General features: G+C 40.4%; 1 protein-coding gene across 1 annotated transcript; it reads left to right on the forward strand.

The window, feature by feature from the left end:
• The first annotated feature begins 530 nt into the window (after positions 1-530).
• Positions 531-24,569, forward strand: LOC109934135 (sulfotransferase 2B1-like). Its single transcript, XM_048611072.1, has 6 exons — positions 531-592; positions 2,321-2,480; positions 6,509-6,635; positions 8,067-8,161; positions 11,909-12,089; positions 22,991-24,569. The coding sequence occupies exons 1-6, from the start codon at positions 531-533 to the stop codon at positions 23,098-23,100; spliced, it is 735 nt and encodes a 244-aa protein (XP_048467029.1). The 3' UTR covers positions 23,101-24,569.
• Positions 24,570-24,731: the final 162 nt, after the last annotated feature.

Here is a 24,731-nt window from a genome sequence, read left to right on the forward strand (position 1 = left end):
TCTGAAGAAACATTTCCAATGAAGAGTTAACAAATTAAATCGGGTCGGGACCCTGTTCAGCTTTCCTGTTCCCCTGATGCTGCCTGGTCTGCTGTGTTCATCCAGCTCCACACTGTATTATCTCTGACTCCAGCATCGGCAGTTCCTACTGTCTCTTAACAAATTAAGTGTTGGTCCTATAGTAAATGTTTCTGGAGAATTAGTAAAGTAGGACAAAGAGATGGCGGATGAATTGAACATTTAATTTGCCTTGGACTTCACTGGAAAGGATACAGGTAGCATCCCAAAAATAGCTGTAAATCAGGAATGGAAAGGAAAGGAGAAACGCAAGAAAATTCTAATCACTAGAGAAGTAAACTGGTAGAACTGAGAGTTATCAAGTCCCCAGGTCCTGATGGATTTCATCTTAGGGTCTTAAAAGAAGGAGCTAGGGGAAGGTTCATTTGGACTGGAAAATAGCTAATATAACTCCTTTATTCAAAAAGAGAGGGAAGCAGAAAACCACAAGTTTAACATTGGTCGTGGAGAAAATGTTAGAATGTATTATCGGAGATATTATAACAGTGCACCTGGATACATTCAAGGTAATCAGGCAAGCCAACATGATTTTGTCAAAGGGAAATCAGATTTAACTAATTTAAATAACAAAGAAGAATACAGCACAGAAAAAAGCCCTTCAGCCCTCCACGCCTGTGCTGACACATTTTGTCCTTCCATATTAAAACTGTCTTCAATTACAGGAACCGTATCCCTTATTCCCTTCCTATTCATGTATTTGTCCAGGTGCTTCTTCGATGCTGCTATTGTGTCTGCTTCTACCACCTCCTCTGGCAGACCCTCACCTAGCCAGCAGCACCCACATCCCATGAATGATTTAAAACTAAACCATGAATCTGTGTCCCCTAGTAACTGACACCTCCACCCTGGGAAAAAGCCTCATACTTCCCACGCTATCCATGCCATTCACAATTTTATAAACTTCTGTCAGGTCACCCCTCAACCTCCTGCGTTCCAGTGGAAACAAACCCAGTCTGTTACCTTTCTTCATAGCTAAAATCCCCCATACCAGGCAACATCTTGGTAAATCTTTTCTGTACCCTCTCCAAAGCATCCACATCCTTCTGGTAGTGTGGTGACCAGAACTGTACGCAATATTCCAAATGTGGCCTAATTAAAGTTCTATAAAGCTGCAGCATAACTTGTCTATCCTTATACTCAATGTCCCTTCCAGTGAAGGCCAGCATGCCATAGGCTTTTTTCACTGCCTTATCTACCTGTGCTGCCACCTTCAGTGATCTTATTCGTCTTCAGTGAATTTATTGAAGTTTTTTTGAAGAAGTAACTAATGCTCTGAATTAAGGGGAACCAGTGAATGTATTAGACTTAGATTTCCAGAAAATATTTGGTAAGGTGACATATCATAGAATTCCTATAGTATGGTAACAGGCCCTTTGGCCCAACAAGTCCACACCGACCCTCAGAACACCCATCCAAACCCATCCCCCTATAACCTACCTAACGTACAAATCCCTGAACACTTTATGGCAATTTAGCATGGCCAATCCACCTAGCCTGCACATCTTTGGACTGTGGGATGAAACCAGAGCACCCGGAGGAAACCCACGCAGACACAGGGAGAATGTGCAAACTCCACACAGACAGTCGCCCGAGGGTGGAATTGAACCTGGGTCCCTGGTGCTGTGAGGCAGCAGAGCTAACCACTGTGCCACCACTTCAAAGGTTATTGCCAAAATGAAAAGCTCATGGTGTACGGGTAACAGATTAGCACAGATAGAAGATTGACTTGCTAACAGAAAGCAGACAGTAGGAATAAATGAGATCTTTTCACGCCAGCAGGATATCATAACTGGTGTCCATAGAAATCAAAGGGATACAGATCACTCAAGTGAGCGGACAAAGATCTGGCAAACGGATTCCAATTTGGGAAAGTGTGAAATTTTCTGTTTTAGGAGAAAGGATGCAAAAGAAGTATATTTTCTAAATAGTGAGAGGTTGCAGAGCTCTGAAATGCAGAGGGATCTGGGTGTCTACTGAATGAATTGCAGAAGATTAGTGTGCAGATGCAACAAGTAATCAGGAAAGCTAACAGAATATTATGTTTTATTGGGATTGAGTAAGTATAAGATTTTTCCACTGAATTAAGCCATTCAGCCCATTGAGTCTGTTCCACCATTTGAACATGACTGGCTAATTTCTCAACCCCATTCTCCTGCCTTCTCCCCATAACCCTTGGTCCCCTTATTAATCAAGAACCCATCTATCTCTGTCTTAAAAACAGTCAATGACTTGACCTTTACAGCCTTCTGTGGCAATGGGTTTACTTTCAGGTTGAAATAATTCTTCCTCATCTCAGTTCTAAGGAGTCATCCTTGCACTCGACGGCTGTGCCCTCAGGTCCTCATCTCTCCTATGAGTGGAAACATCTCTATGTTGGCACTATCCAGGCCTCTCAATATTCTGTAAGTTTCAGTGAGATCACCTCTCATCCTACTAAACTCTGTTGAGTACAGAACCTGAGTCCTCAACCGCTCCTCATATAACAAGCTCTTCATCCCCAGGATCATTCTTCTTAATCTCCTCTGAATCCTGCTGAAGACCTTCCTTAGGTATGGGGCCCATAACTGCTCACAAATATTCCATTAGTGGTCTGACCAGAGCCTTATATAGCCTCAGCAGTACATCTCTGCTCTTTGTATTCTAGTTCTCTAGAAATGAGTGCTAACATTGCATTTGCCTTCCAAACTGGCAACTTAACCTGCATGGGGAGGCAATGGACTAATGATATTATTACTGCATTATTAATCGAGAGACCGAAGTAATGTTCTGGTGATCTGGGTTTTAATCCTGCCAATGACAGATGGTGGAATTCGAAGTCAGTAGAAGATCTGTAATCAAGAGTCTGATGATGATCGTGAAACTGTTGTCAATTGTCAGAAAAATGCATCTGGTTCACTAATGTCCTTTGGAAGGATATCTTTCATCCTTAGATAGGATGAAGGATCTAGGCCCGAAACGTCAGTCTTTCTGCTCCTATGATGCTGCTTGGCCTGCTGTGTTCATCCAGCTCTGCACCTTGTTGTCTCTATCTTTCATCCTTACCTGGTCTGGCCTCCATGTGACTCCAGACCTGCAGCAAATTGGTTGACTCCTAATTGCCCTCTGGGTAGTTAGAGATGGGCAATAAATGGCTCCATGAATAAATTAAAGTTAACCTGAAGAGAATCATGAACTAGGACTCCCAAGTCCCTTTTGCTTCAGATTTCCAAAGCCTTTCCCTTTATAGAAAATAATTTATGTCTCTATTCTTCCTACCAAAGTGCCTAACCTCACATCACCCTCATTGTAATCCATCTGCTACTTCTTTGCCCACTCTTCCAGCCTGTCCAAGTCCTTCACCAGCCTCTCTGCTTCCTCAACACTGCCTGTGCCTCCACTTATCGTTGTACCATCTGCAAACTTAGCAACAATCCTCTCAGTTTTGCCCTGCAAGAGTAAGAAGGTTATATTTCAGTTATATAGGGCATTGGTGAGACTGCATCTGGAGTACTGTGTACATTGCTGGTCACTGTACTTATGGAAGGATGTTAATGTATTGGAATTAATTCAGAGAGGTGCTACTTGACTAATAACTGGAATGAGGGGATTGCCTTGTGAGGAAAGGCTAGACAGGCTAGGCCTTTATCCTGTGGAGTTTAGAAGAGTCAGAGGTGACTTAATTGTAACATACGAGATCCTGGGAGAACTATTTCAGGTGGATGTGGAAAATTTGTTTTCTTTTACCAGAGCCTGATTCAATCCGTCCATGGTTTTTACCCACACCACACCCTGTCCTGTTATGACATGAGTTGCTTTTAGTACAGTCACCAATTCTAACTTATCCCCTCGGCCCGTTATCACAGTATATGGGTTGATATGTATGATGAAAGGTGAACCATCTGCCCTCCAGTAACATATTGCTCTTGAGTTCCACTTAATGTTTGGTTCGTGTCAGGAACTGAGAATGTATCGTTGTATTCTGGGAACAGATTCTAAAAGTTAACTTCACCTAAACCTCTCCCCACAACCCAATCATTTAATGGAAGCAAAAAAAAACTCAAATAAAACGCAGCCTAGGAACAGTAAAGTCACAGAGTCCTACAGCACAGTGACAGGCCCTTCGGCCCAAACTGGTCCATGCCGACCAAAATGTCCATCCATGCTAACCCCATTTCCCTCCACTCGGCCCATATCCTTCCTATCCATGTATTCGTTCAAATGTGTTTTAAATGTTGTTAATGTACCTGCCTCAGACATGTCCACTAGCAGCTCATTCCATATGCGTACCACCCTCTGTGTAAAAAAAGTTGCCCCTTAGGTTCCCATGTGTTCTTTCCCCTCTTACTTTAAACTGGTGCCCTCTAGTCCTTGATTCCCTAACCCTGGGAAAAAGACTGAGTGCATTCACCCTATCCATGCCTCTCATGATCTTATACACTTCTATAAGATCCCCCCTCAGTCTCCTATGCTCTAAAGAAAAAAGTCCTAGCTTGTCCAACCTCTCCCCATAACTCAGTCCCTTGAGTCCTGGCAACATCCTTGTAAATTTCTTCTGCATTCCTTCCAGTTTAATTACATCCTTCTTACAGCAAGGTGACCAAAACTGAACATAATACTCCAAGTGCAGCCTCATCAATGTCCTGTACAACTGCAATATAACTTACCAACTTCTATACTCAATGCCCTGATTGATGAAGGCCAGTGTGCCAAAAGCCTTCTTCACTGACCCTGTCTACCTATGACTCCACTTTCAGAAAACTGTGCATCTGCACTCCAAGGCCCTTCTGTTCCACTACACTCCTGAAGGCCCTATCACTCACCATGAAACTCCTACCTGGATTTGACTTTCCAAAATGCAACTCCTCACACTTATCTATATTAAACTCCATTTTCGAATTCTCAGCCCACTTCCCCAGCTGATCAAGATCCTGCTGCAATTTCTCATAACCTTCCTCACTGTCCATGATACCACCTATTTTAGTACTTAAGTAAAATCAGAAATTGCTAGGAAAGCTCAGCAGGTGTGGCTGCATCTGAGGAGAGAAAACAGAGTTAACGTTTCAGGTCCAGTGACCCTTCTTCAGAACTTGGGTAAGTGTATGCGCAGACTGCTGGAGCCATCTCTGATGACCATGTTTGGCGTTGGAAATACCCTATTCTGCTTGTTTTTGTTTAATAGAACATAGAACACTACAGCACAGTACAGGCCCTTCGGCCCACAATGTTGTGCCAATGTATTATTCTACTAAGATCAATCTACCCTGCATACCCTACATTTTACTATCCTCCATGTATCTATCCAAGAGTCGCTTAAATGTCCCTAATGTATCTGACCCCACTACCACTGCTGGCAGCGCATTCCACACACCCACCACTCTCTGTGTGAAGAACCTACCTCTGACATCTCCCCTATACCTTCCTCCAATCACCTTAAAATTATGCCCCCTCGTAATAGTCATTTCCGCCCTGGGAAAAAGTCTCTGACTATCCACTCTATCTATGCCTCTCATCATCTTGTACACCTCTATCAAATCACCTCTCATCCTTCTTCACTCCAATGAAAAAAGCCCTTGCTCTCTCAACCTTTCCTCATAAGACCTGCCTTCCAGTCCAGGCAGCATCCTGGTAAATCTCCTCTGCACCCTCTCTAAAGCTTCCACATCTTTTCTATAATCAGGTGACCAGAACTAAACACAGTATTCCAAGTGTGGTCTAATCAGAGATTTATAGAGCTGCAACATAACGTCACGGCTCTTAAACTCAATTCCCCTGCCAATGAAAGCCAACACACCATACGCTTCTTTACAACCCAATCAACTTAGGTGGCAACTGTGAGGGATCTATGGACGTGGACCCCCAAGATCCATCTGTTCCTCCCCACTGCCGAGAATCCTGCCATTATCTGGGGAGGTGATGGCCTAGTGGTATTATCGCTGGACTGTTAATCCAGAGACGCAGATAATGTTCTGGGTAGTGGGTTTGAATCCAGCCACGGCAGATGGTGGAATTTGAATTCAATAAGTATCTGGAATTAAGAATCTAATAGTGACCATGAATCCATTGTCAATTGTCGGAAAAACCCATCTGGTTCACTAATGCCCTTTAGGGAAGGAAACGGCCATCCTTACCTAGTGTGGCCTACATGTGACTCCAGACCCACAGGTTGACTCTTAACTGCCCTCTGGGCAATTAGGGATGGGCACTAAATGCTGCCTAGCCAGCAACGCCCTCATCCCATTAATGAATAAAGAATAAATTAACCCTCATTGAGATGGTTGGAATAGAACACACGAAATGTGGGTTCCTCATCTTTCATGAAATCATGAAATAACTATGTCCATTTTAGTAAACACCTCCTACATTGAATTGCATCAAACTGTTTACATTGATTTAAATGATAGATTTTCTTGAGATTAAATAAATTAAGCTTACATTTTCTGCTTTTTTATAGGTTGTCTATGTGTCCCGAAATCCAAAGGATGCACTTGTCTCTTCCTTTCACTATCACAATATGGCCTCGTTCGTGGACGACGCAGGGACCTTTGAGGAGTTCATTCATAAATTCCTGGAAGGAAATGGTAATTTTAGAGTCATAGAGATACACAGCACGGAAACAGTCCCTTCAGTCCAACTCATCCATACCAACCAGATATCCTATATAAATCTAGTCCCATTTGTCAGCATTTGACCCATATCCCTCTAAACCCTTCCTATTCATATACCCATCCAGATGCCTTTTAAATCTTGTAATTGTAGCAGCCTCCACCACTTCCTCTGGCAGCTCATTCCACACATGCATCATTCCTCTGTGTGAAAATATTACCCCTTAAGTCCCTTTTATATCTTCCCCTCTCACCTTAAACCATGCCCTCTAGTTTTGAGCTCCTCACCAAGGGAAAAGACAATGTCTATTTACCCTATCCATGCCCCTGATGATTTTATAAATCTCTATAAGGTCACCCCTCAGCCTCTGACACTCCAGGAAAAATAGCGCCAGCCTTCAGCCTCTCCTTATAGCTCAAACCCTCCAACCCTGCAACATCCTTGTAAATGTTTTCTTTCAAGTTTCACAACATCTTTCCTATAGCACGGAGACCAGAACTGAATGCACTACTCCAAAAGTGGCCTAACCAATGTCCTGTATAGCCGCAATATGACCTCCCAACTCCTATACTCAATGCACTGACTGATAAAGGCAAGCATATCAAATGCTTTTTGCACTATCCTATCTACTGCGACTCCACTTTCAAGGAACTATGAACCTGCCCTCCAAAGTCTCTTTGTTCAACAGCTGTCCCCATTACCGTTAAGTGTATAAGCCCTGCCCTGATTTGCCTTTCCAAAATGCAGCACCTCACATTTATCGAAATTAAGCTCTGTCTGCCACTTCCTCTTCAGTTATTAATTCATTATCATTTTCAATAAATGTTCCCGTTTAATTTGAAGAAAAGTTTGGTGGCTTTAAGTTTGGTGACATTTTAACAGCTGATATTGAGTACAAAATTTATGTCAGAGTTATTACAACACAGGCCATGTGACCAATTGAGTCCATGTCATGTCATGTCTATAAATAGAAGCCATGCTATACCCATATAATGTGCAATGAAACATGTCTCAGTTTCAACATTGTTTCAATTACAATAGATTGTCTTCAATCTCTGCCTTTCTTGTAGATGTGGTAGTCGGGTGGTTTGGTAACCTCAGATTGCTATCCAACAAAACTAGTTTAAAATTGAAAAAAACCCAAAAGAACTGCGGATGCTGTAAATCAGGAACAAAAACAAAGTTGCTGGAAAAGCTCAGCAGGTCTGGCAGCATCTGTGGAAGAGAAAACAGAGTTAATGTTTCAGGTCCGGTGACCCATCCTCAGAACAGTTTAAAATTGAAATGCTCAAGTGGTTTGAATGTTTTGCCAACAAATTGGTATTTTGCTTTATGAAACTAATGATTCCTGAAAGCAATATTTTATGTATGGCTGACATTTATTAGTCTTTTTCCTCCACTCAAAGTAATGTTTGGTTCCTGGTTTGACCACGTTAAGAGTTGGTGGCAGAGAAAGGATCAGGATAACATTTTGTTTGTAACTTATGAAGAACTGCTGCAGGTATGTGAACAATTTGTTTTGTTTGTTTATAGTTTTTCCACTAAATTAGGCCATTCCATCCATCAAGTCTACTCCAGCTTTTGATCATGGCTGTTATGTTTTTTAACCCCATTCTCCTGCCTCCTCCCCATAACCCTTGATCCCCTTATTAATCAAGAACCTATTGATCTCTGTCTTTAATATACTCAATGACTTGGCCTCCACAACCTTCTGTGGCAATGAGTTCCACGGATTAACACAGATTTCTTTGGCTAAAGAAATTCCTCTAATCTCAGTTCTAAAGGGTCATCTCCTCGCTCTGAGGCTGTGCCCTCACTAGTCTCTCCTACGAGTGGAAACATCTTCTCCACATGCACCCTGTCCAGGTCTCTCTGAATTCTGTAAGTTTCAATCATATCCCTGTAATCCTTCTCAATTCTATCAAGTACAGACCCAGAGTCCTCAATCGCTCCACATATGACAAACCATTCATCCCTGGAATCATTCTTGTAAATCTCCTGTGGACCTCCTTCAACATCAGCACATCCTTTCTTAGATATGGGGCCTAAAACTGCTCATAATATTCCAAATGCGGTCTGACCAGAGCTTTATACAACCTCAGCTGTACATCCCTGCTGTTGTATTCTAGACCTCTTGAAATGAATGCTGACATTGCACTTGCCTTCCTAACTGTCAAATGTACCTGTATGTTAACTTTAAAAGAATCCCAAACTAGGATTCCTAAGTCCCTTTGTACTTCAGATTCCTGAAGCCTATCCCGGTTTAGAAAATAGTCTATGCCTCTATTCTTCCTACCAAAGTGCGTGACCTTACACTTTCCCATGTTGTATTCCATGTGCCACTTCTTTGCCCATGCTTTTAGCCTAAGCAAGTCTTTCTGTCGCCTCGCTATGTCCTCAACACTAGCTGACCCTCCACCAATCTTTGTGTCATCTGCAAACTCAGCAACAAAGCCCTCAGTTCCAGATCATTAATGTGTGATCGAATAGTTGTGGTCCCAATGTAAAAACTGGCGGAACTTCACCAGTCACTGGCTGCCACCCTGAAAAAGACCCCTTTATCCGCACTCTCTGCCTTCTGCCAGTCAGCCAATCTTCTATCTGTGACAGTACCTTGCCCCTAATGGGGTCTAATCTTATCTCGCAGCCTCCTATACGGCACCTTGTCAAAGGTCTTCTGGAAATCCAAACAGATCATGTCCACCGGCTCTCCTTTGTCTAACTTGCTCATTACCTTCTCAAATAATTCTAACAGATTTGTCAGGTCTAACCTCCCCTTGACGAAGCTGTACTGAACAGCCCTATTTTGTTATGTACTTTCAAGTACTCCACAAATTCATTCTTAATAATCGACTCTAAAATCTTACTAATGACTGATGCCAGGCTAACCAACCTATAGTTTCATCTTCTGTCTCCCTCCCTTCTTAAACAGGGGTGTTATAATAGCTATTTTCCAGTACTCTGGGACCATGCCTGACTCCAGTGATTCCTGAAAGATCATCGACAATGCCTGCTGGTTTTTAAAGGCTTCCCAATCCTCTGGCTTCCCACTGATCTTTACCAAGTTGTCTGCTTCTTAGTCTTGGAGATATACAGCACAGAAACAGACCCTTCAGTCCAACTCGCCCATGCCGACCAGATCTCCTAAATTAATCTAGTCCCATTTGCCAGCATTTGGCCCATATCCCTCTTAAACCCTTCCTATTCATATACCCGTCCAGATGCCTTTTAAATGTTGTAATTGGACCAGCCTCTACCACTTCCTCTGGCAGCTCATTCCATTTACACACCACCATCTACATAAAAAAGTTGCCTCTTAGGTCTTTTTTAAATCTTTCCCCATTCACCTAAAATCTATGCCCTTTAGTTTTGGACTCCCCTACCCTGGGGAAAAGACCTTGGCAACCACCCTATCCATGCCCCTCATGATTTTATAAACCTCTATAAGGTCACCCCTCAGCCCCCGACTCTCCAGGGAAAATAGCCCCAACCTATTCAACCTCTCCCCATAGCTCAAACCCTCCAACCCTGGCAACATCCCTATTAGTCTTTTCTGAACTCTGAGGTCTAACAAGATCCTTCCTATAGCGGGGAGACAAGAATTGAATGCTGTATTCCAAAAGTGACCTAACTAATGTTCTGTACAGCCGCAAAATGACCTTCCAACTCCTATACTCAATGCACTGACCAATAAAGGCAAGTGTACCAAATGCCTTCTTCACTATCCTGTTTACCTGGGACTCCACTTTCAAGGAACTATGAACCTGCACCCAAGGTCTCTTTGTAAGCAACACTCCCCAGGACCTTACCATTAAGTGTTTAAGTCCTGCCCTGAAATAACTTTCCAAAATGCAGCACCTCACATTTATCTAAATTAAACTCCATCTGCCACTCCTAGGTCCATTTGCCTATCTGATCTAGGTCCCATTTTACTCAGCTGTTGTATCTTTTGATGTTCTTCTCAATTTTATTGCTCTTATTTTGTTGTCCTCACTCGAATATTCAGCTATTTACTCACTTATGGGTGAAATCTTATTTTAACATTTGGACAGTACAGTGACGGTGTTTTTTTTCAATTGTTTGCATTACAATATTGACAACCATCTGATCTATTGCCAGTGTCATATTCTGGCTGACTCAAGATGAGGACTACAAGATGAAGGCTTTCCTTTAAAGATTCTTGATCTTTTACTTGCAGCTCTGTTTTTTTTCTCTTGTATTCTGTCACTCTCATGAATTTCTTGTCTTATTGCTCTCACTTTGTTTTCCTTTCCTTTCCTGAATTGCTGTACTTTGTCTTTTGGCCCTCCTTTCATTTTCCCTAGCTCTGTATGCCAGAAATAACGGCATGTAGAGTCTCAGAATATCACATTTTATTGGTTTCATGCAGGCCGAGGGGAAAAGAAAACTGAATGTGAAAGAACGTTGTAGGATTTATGGGGTTAAATTTATTCACTTTTTTTTGGAATCTATGGTAAGGATGTTTGAATTATAATGTCATTAGGGACATCATGTGGGCAAGGCCATGGAAAGTTGAACTGAATTGTTGTACAGAATATTTCCTTAAACTGGATTTTAAAATGGACAACAAAAATCCATTGCTAAAAGGAACACAAGTGTGTAATGAGAGCTGCTACCAGCTACATGGTGGGATGATGTGATATACATATGTCGTGGTATAATGATGGAAGGGGGAATTTTACCACCTTGCACAGGGCACACAAAATTTGGTTAAAGTTGTGGCAGATTGGCTGCTCACACTCAGTCCTGCCATCACGGAATTTTACAGAGGGAGGGTAAGTGAGTGGACAGGCTTCCTGTCAATATCCATAACATTTAATTTGGCCTTACCTGTGCACAGAGTGAGTGTTCAATCCAATGTGAAGTATAGGAACGTGAAAACTATTCTTAAGGTACTTACTTTTCACTTATCTTTTCAAATCCTGTTATCCACTATTTTATATTTTTTGTTTTACTTAAATGTTGCTGATTTCCAGGATTTGTTTTTGCTCATGAAAGAACAAGAAAATATCCTATATTTTGAATTGAAACCAGCTTGAGATAGTTTAATTTTTTTTTTAATCAACTTACCCTTGTGTTGTGTCCTATAGATATTATATTAGCATATTTAACTTTTATCTCTCTGAATGGATTGTGGTATTATTTGGTAGACAGTAACTCTGAGTACAACGTAAAAAGAAAAAAAAAATTTTCTAATTAACAAAAGGACAAAAACATATATTTTCAGGATATGCGAAGTGCTTTGTTGAAACTTGGGGAATTTCTGGGAAAGCAACTCAGTGATGATGCAATTGAGATAATTGTGACCCAAACCAAATTCAACAACATGAGGCAAAACAAAATGTCCAATTACAGCTTCGTACCCAAGGAACTGATGGATCAAAGTAAAACCAACTTTTTACGAAAAGGTAATTTGGATAGGATTCTTTTTGTATATCTAAAGACTTACTTAAAACTATGATGCTTCTAGGTTTTATGGTTTCAATGTCTGCTATTTTTCTCCCTCCTGAGAAATGGCAGACAATTTTTCTCCTGTTTCAATTGGTTCACTTTTTGATTTTTTTCTTTTAGTAGGCTTTGAGCTTTCTGCTGCCCTGTGTGTGAATAAAGTTGTTCAATAATGGCTGCCTTCTGTTGACCATGTGTTAGTCTTGGTGCAATACATAACAGTGCAACAATTCTCATTTAACATTTCAGTTGTGTACCTGGGAAGTGCAACTTTACATTAAACAACTTTGAGCAAATAAGATTTTTCCATTACAACCAATGTAAAGAAATCTTGTGGCACAGTGAGCTACGTCCCTGCCTCTAAGGCAAAATTTCCGAGTTCAAGTCTTCCTTGAGGGCAAGGAAGAGCTGTTCATTTTGAGGCCAAATATGTTGAGTACAACATATGCAGAAGAGATTCCTGGTCAGCCCTGTAAATGGAATAAAAATTGGAGTCTCTACGGTTAATAGCTCACATCGATAATGTTTACACTGTGTCTTTATTGAATTTACTGTAAGATGGATGTCTGCAGTGAATGCTTCTTGGTAGAGGTCTCATGACTTCAAGCCAGGAGGCACATTAGTGTACTATTGCATTTCTATCCTACACATTCCCCGTTCCTTACAAAACTATTGCATACATTTTCATCTATATTGCGTTACCCAAGTTCCCACAATAGACACAACTGTTTTCTTACATTCGCGGTTTATTGTTGACAGTTCCTGCAAATGCATTGTGCAGTGTTTGAATCATGCCAGTCACTTAACAGTACAAGTGGGTGTTGTCATTGGCTGTTCATCTGGGTAATATTTCTTCACCAGAAAATGTTGTTCCCTTCTTACTTGCTAGTCCAATAAGTGCTGTTGTGCCATTTCCACTGTTGGAATTATGTGGACCTCTGCAACTGATCTGTAGACTGTGATTTCACATTGTCCTGATTGGTTGTGTACATTAATAACAGGCTTCTCTAGTTTTACATTTATGTCTGCAATTGTGAAAGTGTATCTGGTTGTTCAGCTCTGATGCATATGATCAAGCTGACAACTGCTCGATGCATCTCCCAAGTTGTCACCTGAGTTGACTTTTCTTAGAGCATTGAAGGCTCTGTCTGGCCTTTCCATGCTCAACTCTGGCAATAAATTTGCAATTTTGTTAAAATGTAATTTTGGCTTTCTGCTGTTTCTTGTCATTCATGCCTGTTACTACTTCTGGCTCAATAGTTATTGGAACAATAGTTTGTGTGAATCATAGAATCCCTACAGAGTGGAAGCAGGCCCTTCGGCCCAACAAGTCCACACCAACCCTCGGAGCATCCCACCCAGACACATTCCCCTGTAACCCACCTAATCTACACATCCCTGAATGCTATGGGCAATTTAGCATGGCCAGTCCACCTAGCCTGCACATCTTTGGACTGTGGGAGGAAACTGGAGACACGGGGAGAACGTGTAAACTCCACACAGACAGTTGCCCGAGGGGGAATTGAACCTGGGTCCCTGGCGCTGCGAGGCAGCAGTGCTAACCGCTGAGCCACCGTGCCATGTGACATTATCTACTAGACCACTTACCATGCTTTTAGTCAGTGTTTTCCCATCTGAGGATTACCTTATATACACCGATGCTGGAGTTACTCAACTTTGTTGATTTTTTTTTATTGTAACTGCTGTCTCAGCCTTCCCATTTGTTGAGGAATAGTGCAGAGATGATGTACAGTGTTGAATTTCTGAATCCTTTATGAAATGGCTGAATTTGTCATTCATGAACTGAGGGTCATTGTCATTCTTCACAACATCTGGAGTGCTATAACCACTAAAGTGTGCTTTCAGGCATTCTATAATCTCACCAGTTATTGTTGAAGTCAGCTGGTTTACCTGCTAGTCATCAAAACAGTAGTCTATGATGATGACAAGATAATCAATTCCTGCAAGACTGAACAGATCTACTCCCAGCCTCACCAGTGGTCTGCCTGGGATGTCATGTTTCATCAGCGGTTCTATGATTGATTGGGTTGATACTCGACACAAGCACAGCTCTGGTTGATGTGCTCCTTGACTTTACTGCTCACGTTTGGTTAATAGAACACTTTTCTTGCCTTCCTATGACTATGCAATTCCATGTATGCAGTTTCACATCTCTCAACTGCTTAGGGAAAATGGTTCTCTGTCCTTTGTACAATATTCCCATCTTGGCCTTTCATTTCATCTGTTTGTCCAAAATGCTCACACGACCATCAGAATGAACTTGATGCTTTCAGGCCATCCTTTCATCACTGCTACTTGCAACATTTGGATAGCTGCATCTTTTTGGGTAATTTAGTTTATTTGAGCAAGACTCTGGTCTTTAGATTCAATGTTACTTCTGCGTTGATGAATGACTTCACGAGCACTTTGAACTTCTGCTTCATATTGAATCTGGAAGATTTCACACTGTCATAACATACTGTACTTTCTTCCCAGGTTGTGCTACTCTTGATGACAGTTCAATGATGTATATCTGTTTCCCTTGCTTATATGTCACAACTAGATGATATCTCTGTAACCAGAGTAATATTTGCAGAAGACTTTGGAGCAGATAGTAGTGGCTTGAGGAAAATGCTTTTGAAGTGGTTTGTGGTCAGACTTCATTGTCACTTTATGTAAATATACAAAATAGAAGCAGAAATAGACCATTTGGCTCCTCAAGCCTGTTCTGCCATTCAGTAAGATCATGGCTGAAATAAGACCATGCATTTCACAGTAAACATTCCCACTTACGCCAATAACCCTTGATTTTCCCAAATAACAAAAAGCTATGCACCTCTATCTTAAAAATATTCAATGACCTCATCATCAATGGCTATAAATAAACACATAGAACTCGACCCCATATACACTCCACTATGAAGGAAAACCGGAAATGAGATAATCCAGCTCAACGGACTCCAGAGTTTAAAAACCAGGCAGGAAAACACACCGATGTTTCAACGGAGGCTGCACTGATGATGTTACCCAGCAGGGTAATGGAACGTCTGCGAAACAACAAACCAGCTCGGTGAGCCAACCAACCTCAACACCCACGACCCGAGCTACAAATCTACTCCAAAATCTCAATGACCTCATCTCCACTGCCTTCTGAGGTAGAGTATTCCAAAGTCATACAACCTTCAGAGAAACAAACTTCTCCGTATCTCAGTCTTTAAAAGGCAAACTCTAAATTTAAAACAGTGCCCCCTAGTTCAGGGCTGACAAACGAGAGAAAACATCCTTTTCATGTCCACCTTGTAAAGATCATTCAGGATCTAATTTACTTCAATCAAGTCACCTCTCCACTCTTCTAAACTCCGGTGGAAGAAAAGCCCAGCCTGTCCAACCTTTCCTCATAAGACAATCTGCTCATTGCAAGAATCAATCCAGCAAATCACCTTTAACTTCCTCAAATGCATTTACATGCTTCCCTTAAATACAGAGATCAAAAGTGTAAGCAGTATTTGTGATATGGACTCACTGATGCCCCACATGACTGAAACACAACATCCTTATTCTTGTGTCCAATTACTGTTGTAATAGAGGATAATATCCCATTACTCTCTTTGATTAAGTGCTGTATGTCCATACCAACTTTTTGTGACTCATGCACTTGAACACCTAAATCCCTCTGCATCTCGGGCTTACACAATCGATCTCCATCTAAGTAAAACCATGCTTTTCAGTTCTGCCTGCCAAAACAAACAACCTCACATTTTCCCATATCACACATAACTTGTCCTTATCGCTTGCAAGTAAGTTGTGATGAAAATGTTCACAAGCAAAAACAATTGAAAAAAATTCAGAACAACTTGCAAGGTCAGATATATTGCCTAGATGCAAAGGATGCTTACTGGTAAATGAAGCTGGATGAAAGGAGCAGCTTTTTAACTATATTCTGGGCATGGTTTGAGTGATGCAAATGGTTGTATGTGCCATTTAACATTTTCACAATCCCAGAGGAGTGTCAACACAGATAGTTTGAGATAGTCAGTGATCTTCCCAGAATGGAAGATATAATGGATGACTTCTTTTTCAAATTGAGCACAGCATCATACAATCTGCACTCGCACCCTGGGTGCAAATACAACCAATTGTCCCTGTTGAATTAGGGATGTTCCAAATCCTATCTCACTAGAGTGACACCACGGGAAGACTTTTCATTTATGTCAGAGTAATTCAGCACTGGAGTTGCTGTGATTAGTTGCTCAGTCAGAGTGAATGCAGCTTCTTGTTCTGCACCCCAATCCTACTGCATATCCTTGGCAGTGAGTTGGGCAATGGTTCACACTCCGACAAACTGGGAAAGAATATTGCTGAGTTCTGTAGTAGATGATTCTAATAAATCTTTGCAGTGCTCTTATATCTGCTGGTTATTACATCACTGCTTTCGCGCTCACCTTTTTGCAATCTGATATTAGACCTTTTGCTGTCAATGTGTGCCCTATATATATGATTTTTGGCATCTTTATACTGCAGTGTTTTTTCTTGTTCAGGCTTATCTGGTGAGTTTCAATTAGCAGTCACACTAGATTTTGGTTACAATTAGCAATGGTTCCATTGTAGTATCCACATCCATAACTTGCATATCATCCATTATAGTTTCCACTTCGGAATGATCACCGACTATCTAATGCTGTCTGCATAAATACTCCTCTAGAGCTGTGGAGATGCCAAATGGCATGCAAAACCATCTGCATTATTTGAACAGTGACCAGAATGTAGTGAGAAAGCTGCTGCTTTCATCCAGCTTCACTTAGCTAACCATGCTTTAAATCTAGCTTAGTGAATATTGGTGCCGGTGTGAGTTCTGTCAAATTCCTTTGATTGGCTTGGAGTAGTGAGATATCTTCAGAGTTTTATTTGGATCATACTTTCCAGGTTGTTCCACTGCTAAAATTCAGTATAAGTTTTCACTTTTTTGATATACTGCTTTCTTTTCCGGATCTCCTATTTTGTCTTTTACAGTGTGGCCTTGAAGGCAGCTGGACCTTTCCTCAGCAGATGCTGAATTGGTCTTACACTCATTTACTTCAAAATTGTATTCTCTAGAAAGACATCCTAACTCTGTAAACACATTGATCTATTCCTCTGGGATCTGTTCCTGCAGTGGAACCTCACAGTCGCTGCTATCTAGAAGGTCAAGGGCAGTAGGTACATGAGAACACCATGAACTGCAAGTTGTCCATTAAGTGGCAAATCATTCTGTTATGATCCCAGTTGATGTTGTGTTTGGGCAATTCAGATCCCAGACTGAAATCTAACTTCGTGGATCATTTTTGTTTTTTGTTTCAATAAGGTGATCTCTCACTGAAGCATGACCCACAATATTGCAGTTTGGGTTCATCAATAAAACTAGTTTATTATTGCAAAAGAAATGAAAATGAAATAGAATAAACCAAACAATGTACCTGTAACACAAATTTGAAGATTTAGAAACACCCAGTTGGACACAATCCCATTAAAACACACTCTTACAGATATTAGTAGCCCTTTGCAGTACTCACACCAAAGAGAATGTCCTTCTTTATCACCTCCAAAGGCTTAGTTTAATTATGACTTTAGGTCCTGGAGAATCCAATGGTCTCTTTCAGGTACCTTTCTCAGCTTCAAATAAGCCCTTCAGGATTTTAGCCAAACACTTTTTGTCTGCAACTAAGACTAACCTCCTTATTCTGAGTCAAACTATTTATAACAAATCTAAACTATCTTTTCTGTATCGTTTCTGGATTAACAGCTTTACACACCAGCTAAGAGCCATGAGGAACTTCCCGAAACTAAAACTGAAAGGTTTCTCTCCAAGCTATGGGTAGTTCTGCTAGGCTTTTAAAAAAATCCAGGATCTTCAATCAGAAAATCTAATATACTACACTGTGTACTTTGTATGCTCATAAACTTCCCACTGTAAACAAAACACAATTAGTTCTTGGGAGCTTGCTCTTGCAAACATTTTAAAAGAAATCAGTATGACAAATACTTACAAGTTAATCATTGAACCTTTTCAGACAGACCAAAATCTCCAAATGCCACAAATTAAAAAATTGAAACTCAAAAGTAACTTTTAAAATATATTGCATTACACCTCCCCCCCCAACTCTGAATGAAAATATATCTTCAAAAGGCATTGTCATTACTTATCAAATTAAGCTCCTTTGAAATAACTAAGTTCTTGTCATGAACTTTTTCTAATAAAATCAAAGGATTGTGGGGCTATAAATAATGGCTTCTTCCACATTGTTGCTTATTCCAAAATTGTGTAGAGCTAGCATAAGATGCAATGTCTCTTTTTCATGTGATCAGTCTCTTTGAAAAATAGCTGACAAGCTGTTCAATCCCTGTTTTACCTTGCAGTAAAACTGCCCCCACACCATTGCATCAACAGCCAATTTGAATGACTTCCCACAGTTAGGCATTGCTAAAATCAGTGTGGTTGTCAGCACAGCTTTCAGGTTTCAAAGGCACATTGACACTTCAGCTACCATTCACGTTTTATGAACTGAAAGTAAAAAATGCTGGAGATGAAGAGTCATCTAGACTCGAAACGTCAGCTTGCTGTCTCTCCAATGGATGCTGCCTGACCTGCTGTGATCTCCAGCTTTTTTTTGTTTTCAGTACAGATTCCTGCATCTGCAGTAATTTGCTCCTTCACATTTTATACCTTTTTTCAACAAGTCTATTAAAGATGCGAACAGCGTGTTGAAATTCTGAACAAACTTGTCACAAAATCCACTCATGCCAACACAGCACAAATTTCATGTTTTTTCCTAGGCGCAGGAAAATCCAAACTATCTCATAATTTTACTTCTCTTGAAGCTATTTGACCTTGTCCCACAGTGTGGAACAAGTCAGTCATATTTGCCTTGTCAAATTCACTCTTGTTTTTATTCACTTGTGGAATGTGAGTACCACTGGCTGGGCCCGTTCCTAGTTGCTATTGAAAAGGTGGGGGTGAGCTGTCTTTTTGAACCGCTGCAGTTCATGTGCCGTGGGTTGACCCAAAATACCCAAAGGGAGGGAATTCCAGGATTTTCACCCAGCGACACTGAAGGAACAGCAATATATTTACAAGTCAGGATGGTGAGTGGCTTTGAGGGGAACTTGCAGATGGTGGTATTCCCATGTATCTGCTGCCGTTATCCTTCTAGATGGAAGTGCTTGTGGGTTTGGAAGCAGCTATATAAGGATCTGTGAATTTCTGCAGTGCATCTTGAAGATAGTAGCAGTCTGTGCTCTGTGTTGATAGTGGATGTGGTGCCAGTCAAGCGGGCTGCTTTGTCTTAGATGGTGTCAAGCTTCTTGAGTGTTGTTGGAACTGCAACCATCCAGGCAAGTGGGGATTTTCCATTTCACTCCCCACTTGTGCCTTGTAGATGACGTATAGGCGAGTTACTTGCTGCAGAATTCCTAGCCTCTGATTTGCTTTTGTGGCTACTGTTTATGTGGTGAGTCCAGTGGAGTTTCTGGCCAATGGTAATTGATAGTGAGGGTTTCGTGGTAATACCATTGAATGTCAAGGGGCAGTGGTTAGATTGTCTCTTATGGGAGATGGGCATTGCCAGGCGTTTGTGTGGCACAAATGTTACTTGCCACTTGTCAGCCCAAACCTGGATATTGTCCAGATCTTGTTGCATTTGAACTCTGACAGCTTCAGTGTCTGAGGTGTTGCAAATGGGGCTGAACATTATGCAACCCTCAGCAAACATTCCCACTTTTGACCTAATGATAGAGAAAAGGCAATTAATGAAGCAGCTGAATAAAGTTGAGCCTAGGACACTACCCTGAGGAACTCCTGCAGAGATGTCCTGGAGCTGAGATGACTGACCTCCAACAACCACAACCATCTTCCTGTGTGCCAGGTATGACTCCAATCAGCAGAGATTTGGCCTTCTGATGCCCATTGATTCCAGTTTTGCTAGGGGTCTTTGATGCCACACTCGGTCAAATGCAGCCTTGATGTCAAGGGCTGTCACTCTCACCTCTCCTCTGGAATTCAGTTCTTTTGTCCATCTATCTTCTATCTATCTATTTTTGAAACAAGGTGGTAATGAGGTCAGGAGCTGAATAGAACCCAAACTTAGTGTCAATGAGTAAGTGCTGCATGATAGCACCTGCTGATGACACCTTCCATCAATTTACTAATGATTGAGTATCAACTGATGTGATGATAATTGGCCAGGTTGGATTCTTTGTTAATTCATTCACAGGATGAGGGCATTGCTGGCTAGGCATCATTTATTGCCCATCCCTAATTGCCCAGAGGGCAGTTAAAAGTCAACCACATTGCTGTGGGTCTGGAATCACATGTAGGCCAGACCCAGATAAGGATGGCAGTTTCTCTCCCTAAAGGGCATTTTTGAACCAGAGAAGTTTTTCTTGACAATCAACAATGGATTCATGGTCATCAGTTTGGTGCTGTACCAAATTTATAACCAAATTGGGTTTGCGTAGTTTATCAAACAGTTCAGTCAAATGGGTCCTACAAAATCTATTAAGACTGTGCTAAATAGTTCTTCAAAAGCTGGTATTTGAATTAAAAACACAGGTTTATTTGAAATTTGTGATTTTCCCACTACTTGTGTACATCCTTATGTAAACCTAGCAATAAATATGTTTAAAGTTTTAGACTAAAATATTAAGTCATCTGCTATTTGAATTTCATGAGTAACTTACATCATTATGATACTCAGATGGAACTAGTACCTGCACTGTCCATTAATCATTAGTTGTTATTTCAGGTGGTCTCCATTTCCTCAGGAATACTTTGTCAAGTAATAACACTCAGGTGTGCTTCTGATTCAATCAGAGTAGTCTGTTCCATATAACTCTTTCACTTCCATTTGTAAGAAAGATAAGTTAAACATATCAACCTCATTCTCTTTATCTTTATTTTTAGTTACAGTTTCAACTTGTGTTCCATAACAATTTAGAAATCACCTCCTTGTTTCATAGATTCATTTTCTTCTTGTCTAATTCTATGGGCCTGAGGTCTTGTCACAACAGTGTCAGAAAACAATCCAGGATGTTCTTTTTGTAAGTTTCTAGTTTCTTTTACCTCTACTGGTTGTCTTACCACCCGTATTTTTAAATCTGCAATATTAGTTCCCAAAATAAAATCAATTCCTTTCATCAGAATTTGTTTCATTATTCCCATATGTATCCATTTACCATGTTACTCTTTAGTCCAACTGTCTCTAATGGAACTGGTTTGTAACCTTCATGTATACCTCCAATTAATATTTTCCCCTTCATTAACCCCTCTGGAAGGCAAACAGTATCACTGGCCAACATCAGTGACTGACCTCCTCTTGTATCACTCAACATTTTTATTATTTTTTTTCTCCTTCACTCAAAGCATTAGGAAATACCTTCCCTTTTGAGATACAATACCCATAATCTCCAGATTCTTCTAGTCAGTATTAAAAAAAAAATGACTGTCCAAAGCCATTTCTCCATCCTTAGTATGTTCTAAGGACCATGTTCTCTTTGTGCTACTGCTACAGTTTTAGTACCTAATTCCGTTTCCTCCCAATGTAAACAAAAATCCATTCATTCTTGGAGACTTTCTTTCTTAAACTGTTTTAAAAGAAATCATAAAGGTCACAGAAATACTTACAAGTGAATTATTAAACATATGACTGCACACAAACATCATATGCTACTAGTTCAAAATTCAAAAATACAAACTCAAAAATAAATGCTATTAAAACAAATATAAATCACACACTTTGCATCACAATTCTGACTTGCAAAAATATCATCATTCCCTCATTATCACTGGGTCAATATCCTGGATCTCCCTCCTTGCTACCTGAACCAAATGGACTGTAACAGTTGAAGGTAGCCTGTCACCACCTTCTCCAGAGCAACTTGAGATTGGTAATAAATGCTGCACTATTAGATATGAAGTAGCAATGTTAAGCCAAGGCTTACTTTGCCATCACAGCTGGAGGTTCTTATGGTACCACTGAGAAAAGGTATTTTTTCTTAGTATCTTGGCCCATATTCTTAAAAAAACAATTAACACAATGTTCTTTACAGAAGCTTGCTGAACCCATGGCAGGGGAGTAGGACATTCCAACCGGAGCTCCTCCACTGCCCCTGTTTATTTCTCATTTCCTTCTCCTTTTCTCTCCATATTTTATCTTTCTTCCCCCTTTCTTTAGTATTTCCCCCCTCTTGGTATTCCGGCGGGTCGCGGCCCGGCCCCTCGGCGGTATGTCAGCTCGGCATGCGAGTGGGTCCTGCCCCCGGCATGTTCCCGAGGCACCGGGGGAGATCAAAGAGGCTGCAATTTCAGCGGCAGCGATACTATCTGCGGCGACAATATTGAGAACAGATGGCTGTGGCCACACGATAGTGAGATCAGAGGAGGACTAATCAATGACTGTTGAACTTCTAACTTATTCCTTTATTTTCCTAGTTTAAACTATGAAACACTTTAGCATTAATTATTACCTTATTTCTTTATGTTTCTACTATTCTATGAAGTAAGCTTAACTCTTTAACTCTTGTTTCTCCTACTATTTTGTGCCTAGGTTTTCTTGTAACTAGATGCCTTGGTACCTAAGGTGGTGCCATGCGACTTTATACACTTTTCACTGTACTCCTGTACTTCTCTACTAGAGTACACATGACAATAAAATCTAAAAAAACTAATAATCTGGATTTTGTACTTCCTGCATTCCAACTGTGATTACACTTGCATCCAGTGAAATACTACTGAGTGTTCTGAGATATCCTGAGGTTCTGATAGATGTCATATAGATGCAATTTCTTTTTTTTAAAGAAATTGTTGCAAATGGGATTCATTTTGTTACAGGCATCTCTGGAGATTGGAAGAACCATTTCACCACAGCACAGACTGAACATTTTAATTCTGTGTACACCCAAGAAATGAAAGGAATTGACTTCCCATTTTACAAGGACTGAAGATGTAAGAATTGAAGTTTAGAATTGTAAGCTTTCTAAACTTTCAATATCAATGCTTCCAACTCATAATCCTGTTTAAGAAGTGTTTTTGCTAATACTGCCTAATATTAGTGTTAGTCTAACCTTCCTGTGCTGATGAGATGTGCCAATTAAACCTTGTATAGGGTGAACTAAACTGGCAGAATACCTTTTGAGTGTGCAAATGCATGTAACACTATTTTATTGAATTTAATGATCATACCAGTAGAGCTAACTAAAATTTAATCTCAAATTAAAATTAAACGAATCTAGTAATCATTAACAATTTCTCAATTTTCTAATCTATTTTTAATTCATTTCAACACCTAAATTTTACTATTTTATCTAAAAATGATGCCTCTATAACTGAAAACAAGGAAAATAAAACAACACTTCTTCTGAATTACCAGCAGATAATAGGGGTCCTGTGTTAAATGCCCATTGTCTATGGTTGGCAATTAAACTAATTACAAGCATCTGAAAAAAGTGAAAGCGTTTGCTAGAATTAAATATTTGAAAAGTGCGATTATTGAGTATTCCATTGATTTAATGACTACATGAGTGGCATAGTGGATTGAATGCTGCGCTGTACCTTGTGTCAGGACAGTGCACACATACAGCATCTGGCAGCACCCTGTGGGCCTGAGGCATGTAGCCACTCATTTTTGCGATTTTGCATATTTCCATGTTATTTCTATTTTGCTTTTGCTTTTAAGAGAACATGTAGACATAAAAATAATAAAAATAGAATTTTTAAAAGACACTCAGTATAAGTCAATCAATGAATTAATCAATTATGCAATCGATAGTAATCTGTAGTGATATCACTAACTGTGGTCGGTTTTATCTCAAAGACATTTGTTTTATTTCCATGCTAGCCAAAACTGGCCATGTTTGCAGCTGTTGTTTTTTTCTCTTTCTGAAACACATCTCTCCCCCTTCTTGCAAAACTTGCTAAAATAAAGTTAATTTCTATTCCATTACCCTTAAGTTACAAGCTAGGGCAATGAATAACCTTGCACATGAGTGTTCAACTTTAGTGTGGAGTCGGGAGATGTGTTAGAGTATAGCATGATTGATGGCAGGTGGGACACAGTAATAAATGGATGTATGGAAAACCAACATGCCACAATGTTTGGGAGAAGAATTTGATGAGGACTTACAGTTGAGAGTCTGGGTGGAGTCCTCTGAAGGAATGGAGCCAAATACTGGTATTCAAGGGGAAACAGTATTCAGTGCTGTGGCTGGAGTGAACTAATCAACCACTTAAAATGCTGAGGAACAGATGTTGACAGTGGAACTGACCAGAGAGTCCAGACCATGCAAGTTCATTTGGAAGCTTAGTGATGTATGTACTATAGGAAACTGTACCATTTTGGGGTTTCCACCTGTGCTATAAAAAAGTTATCGTTCTTTGTTTAAAATATATGTTCAACGTTTTATTTTTCTGATGAAGTTGTCTTTTGTTACTGTATTCATCGTGTTTCTTTAAAACAATTATAAACATACTTCGGTATTAAGTTACTTATTCCTACTATATCCAGAATATGGCTCTGAACCTAAGTAAGACTCCAAAAGAGACTCATGGTCTACAACCCTAATTGGCAATAGAG

The sequence above is a fragment of the Rhincodon typus genome, chromosome 23 (assembly GCF_021869965.1).
Source record: "Rhincodon typus isolate 14 chromosome 23, sRhiTyp1.1, whole genome shotgun sequence".
NCBI lineage: Eukaryota > Metazoa > Chordata > Chondrichthyes > Orectolobiformes > Rhincodontidae > Rhincodon > Rhincodon typus.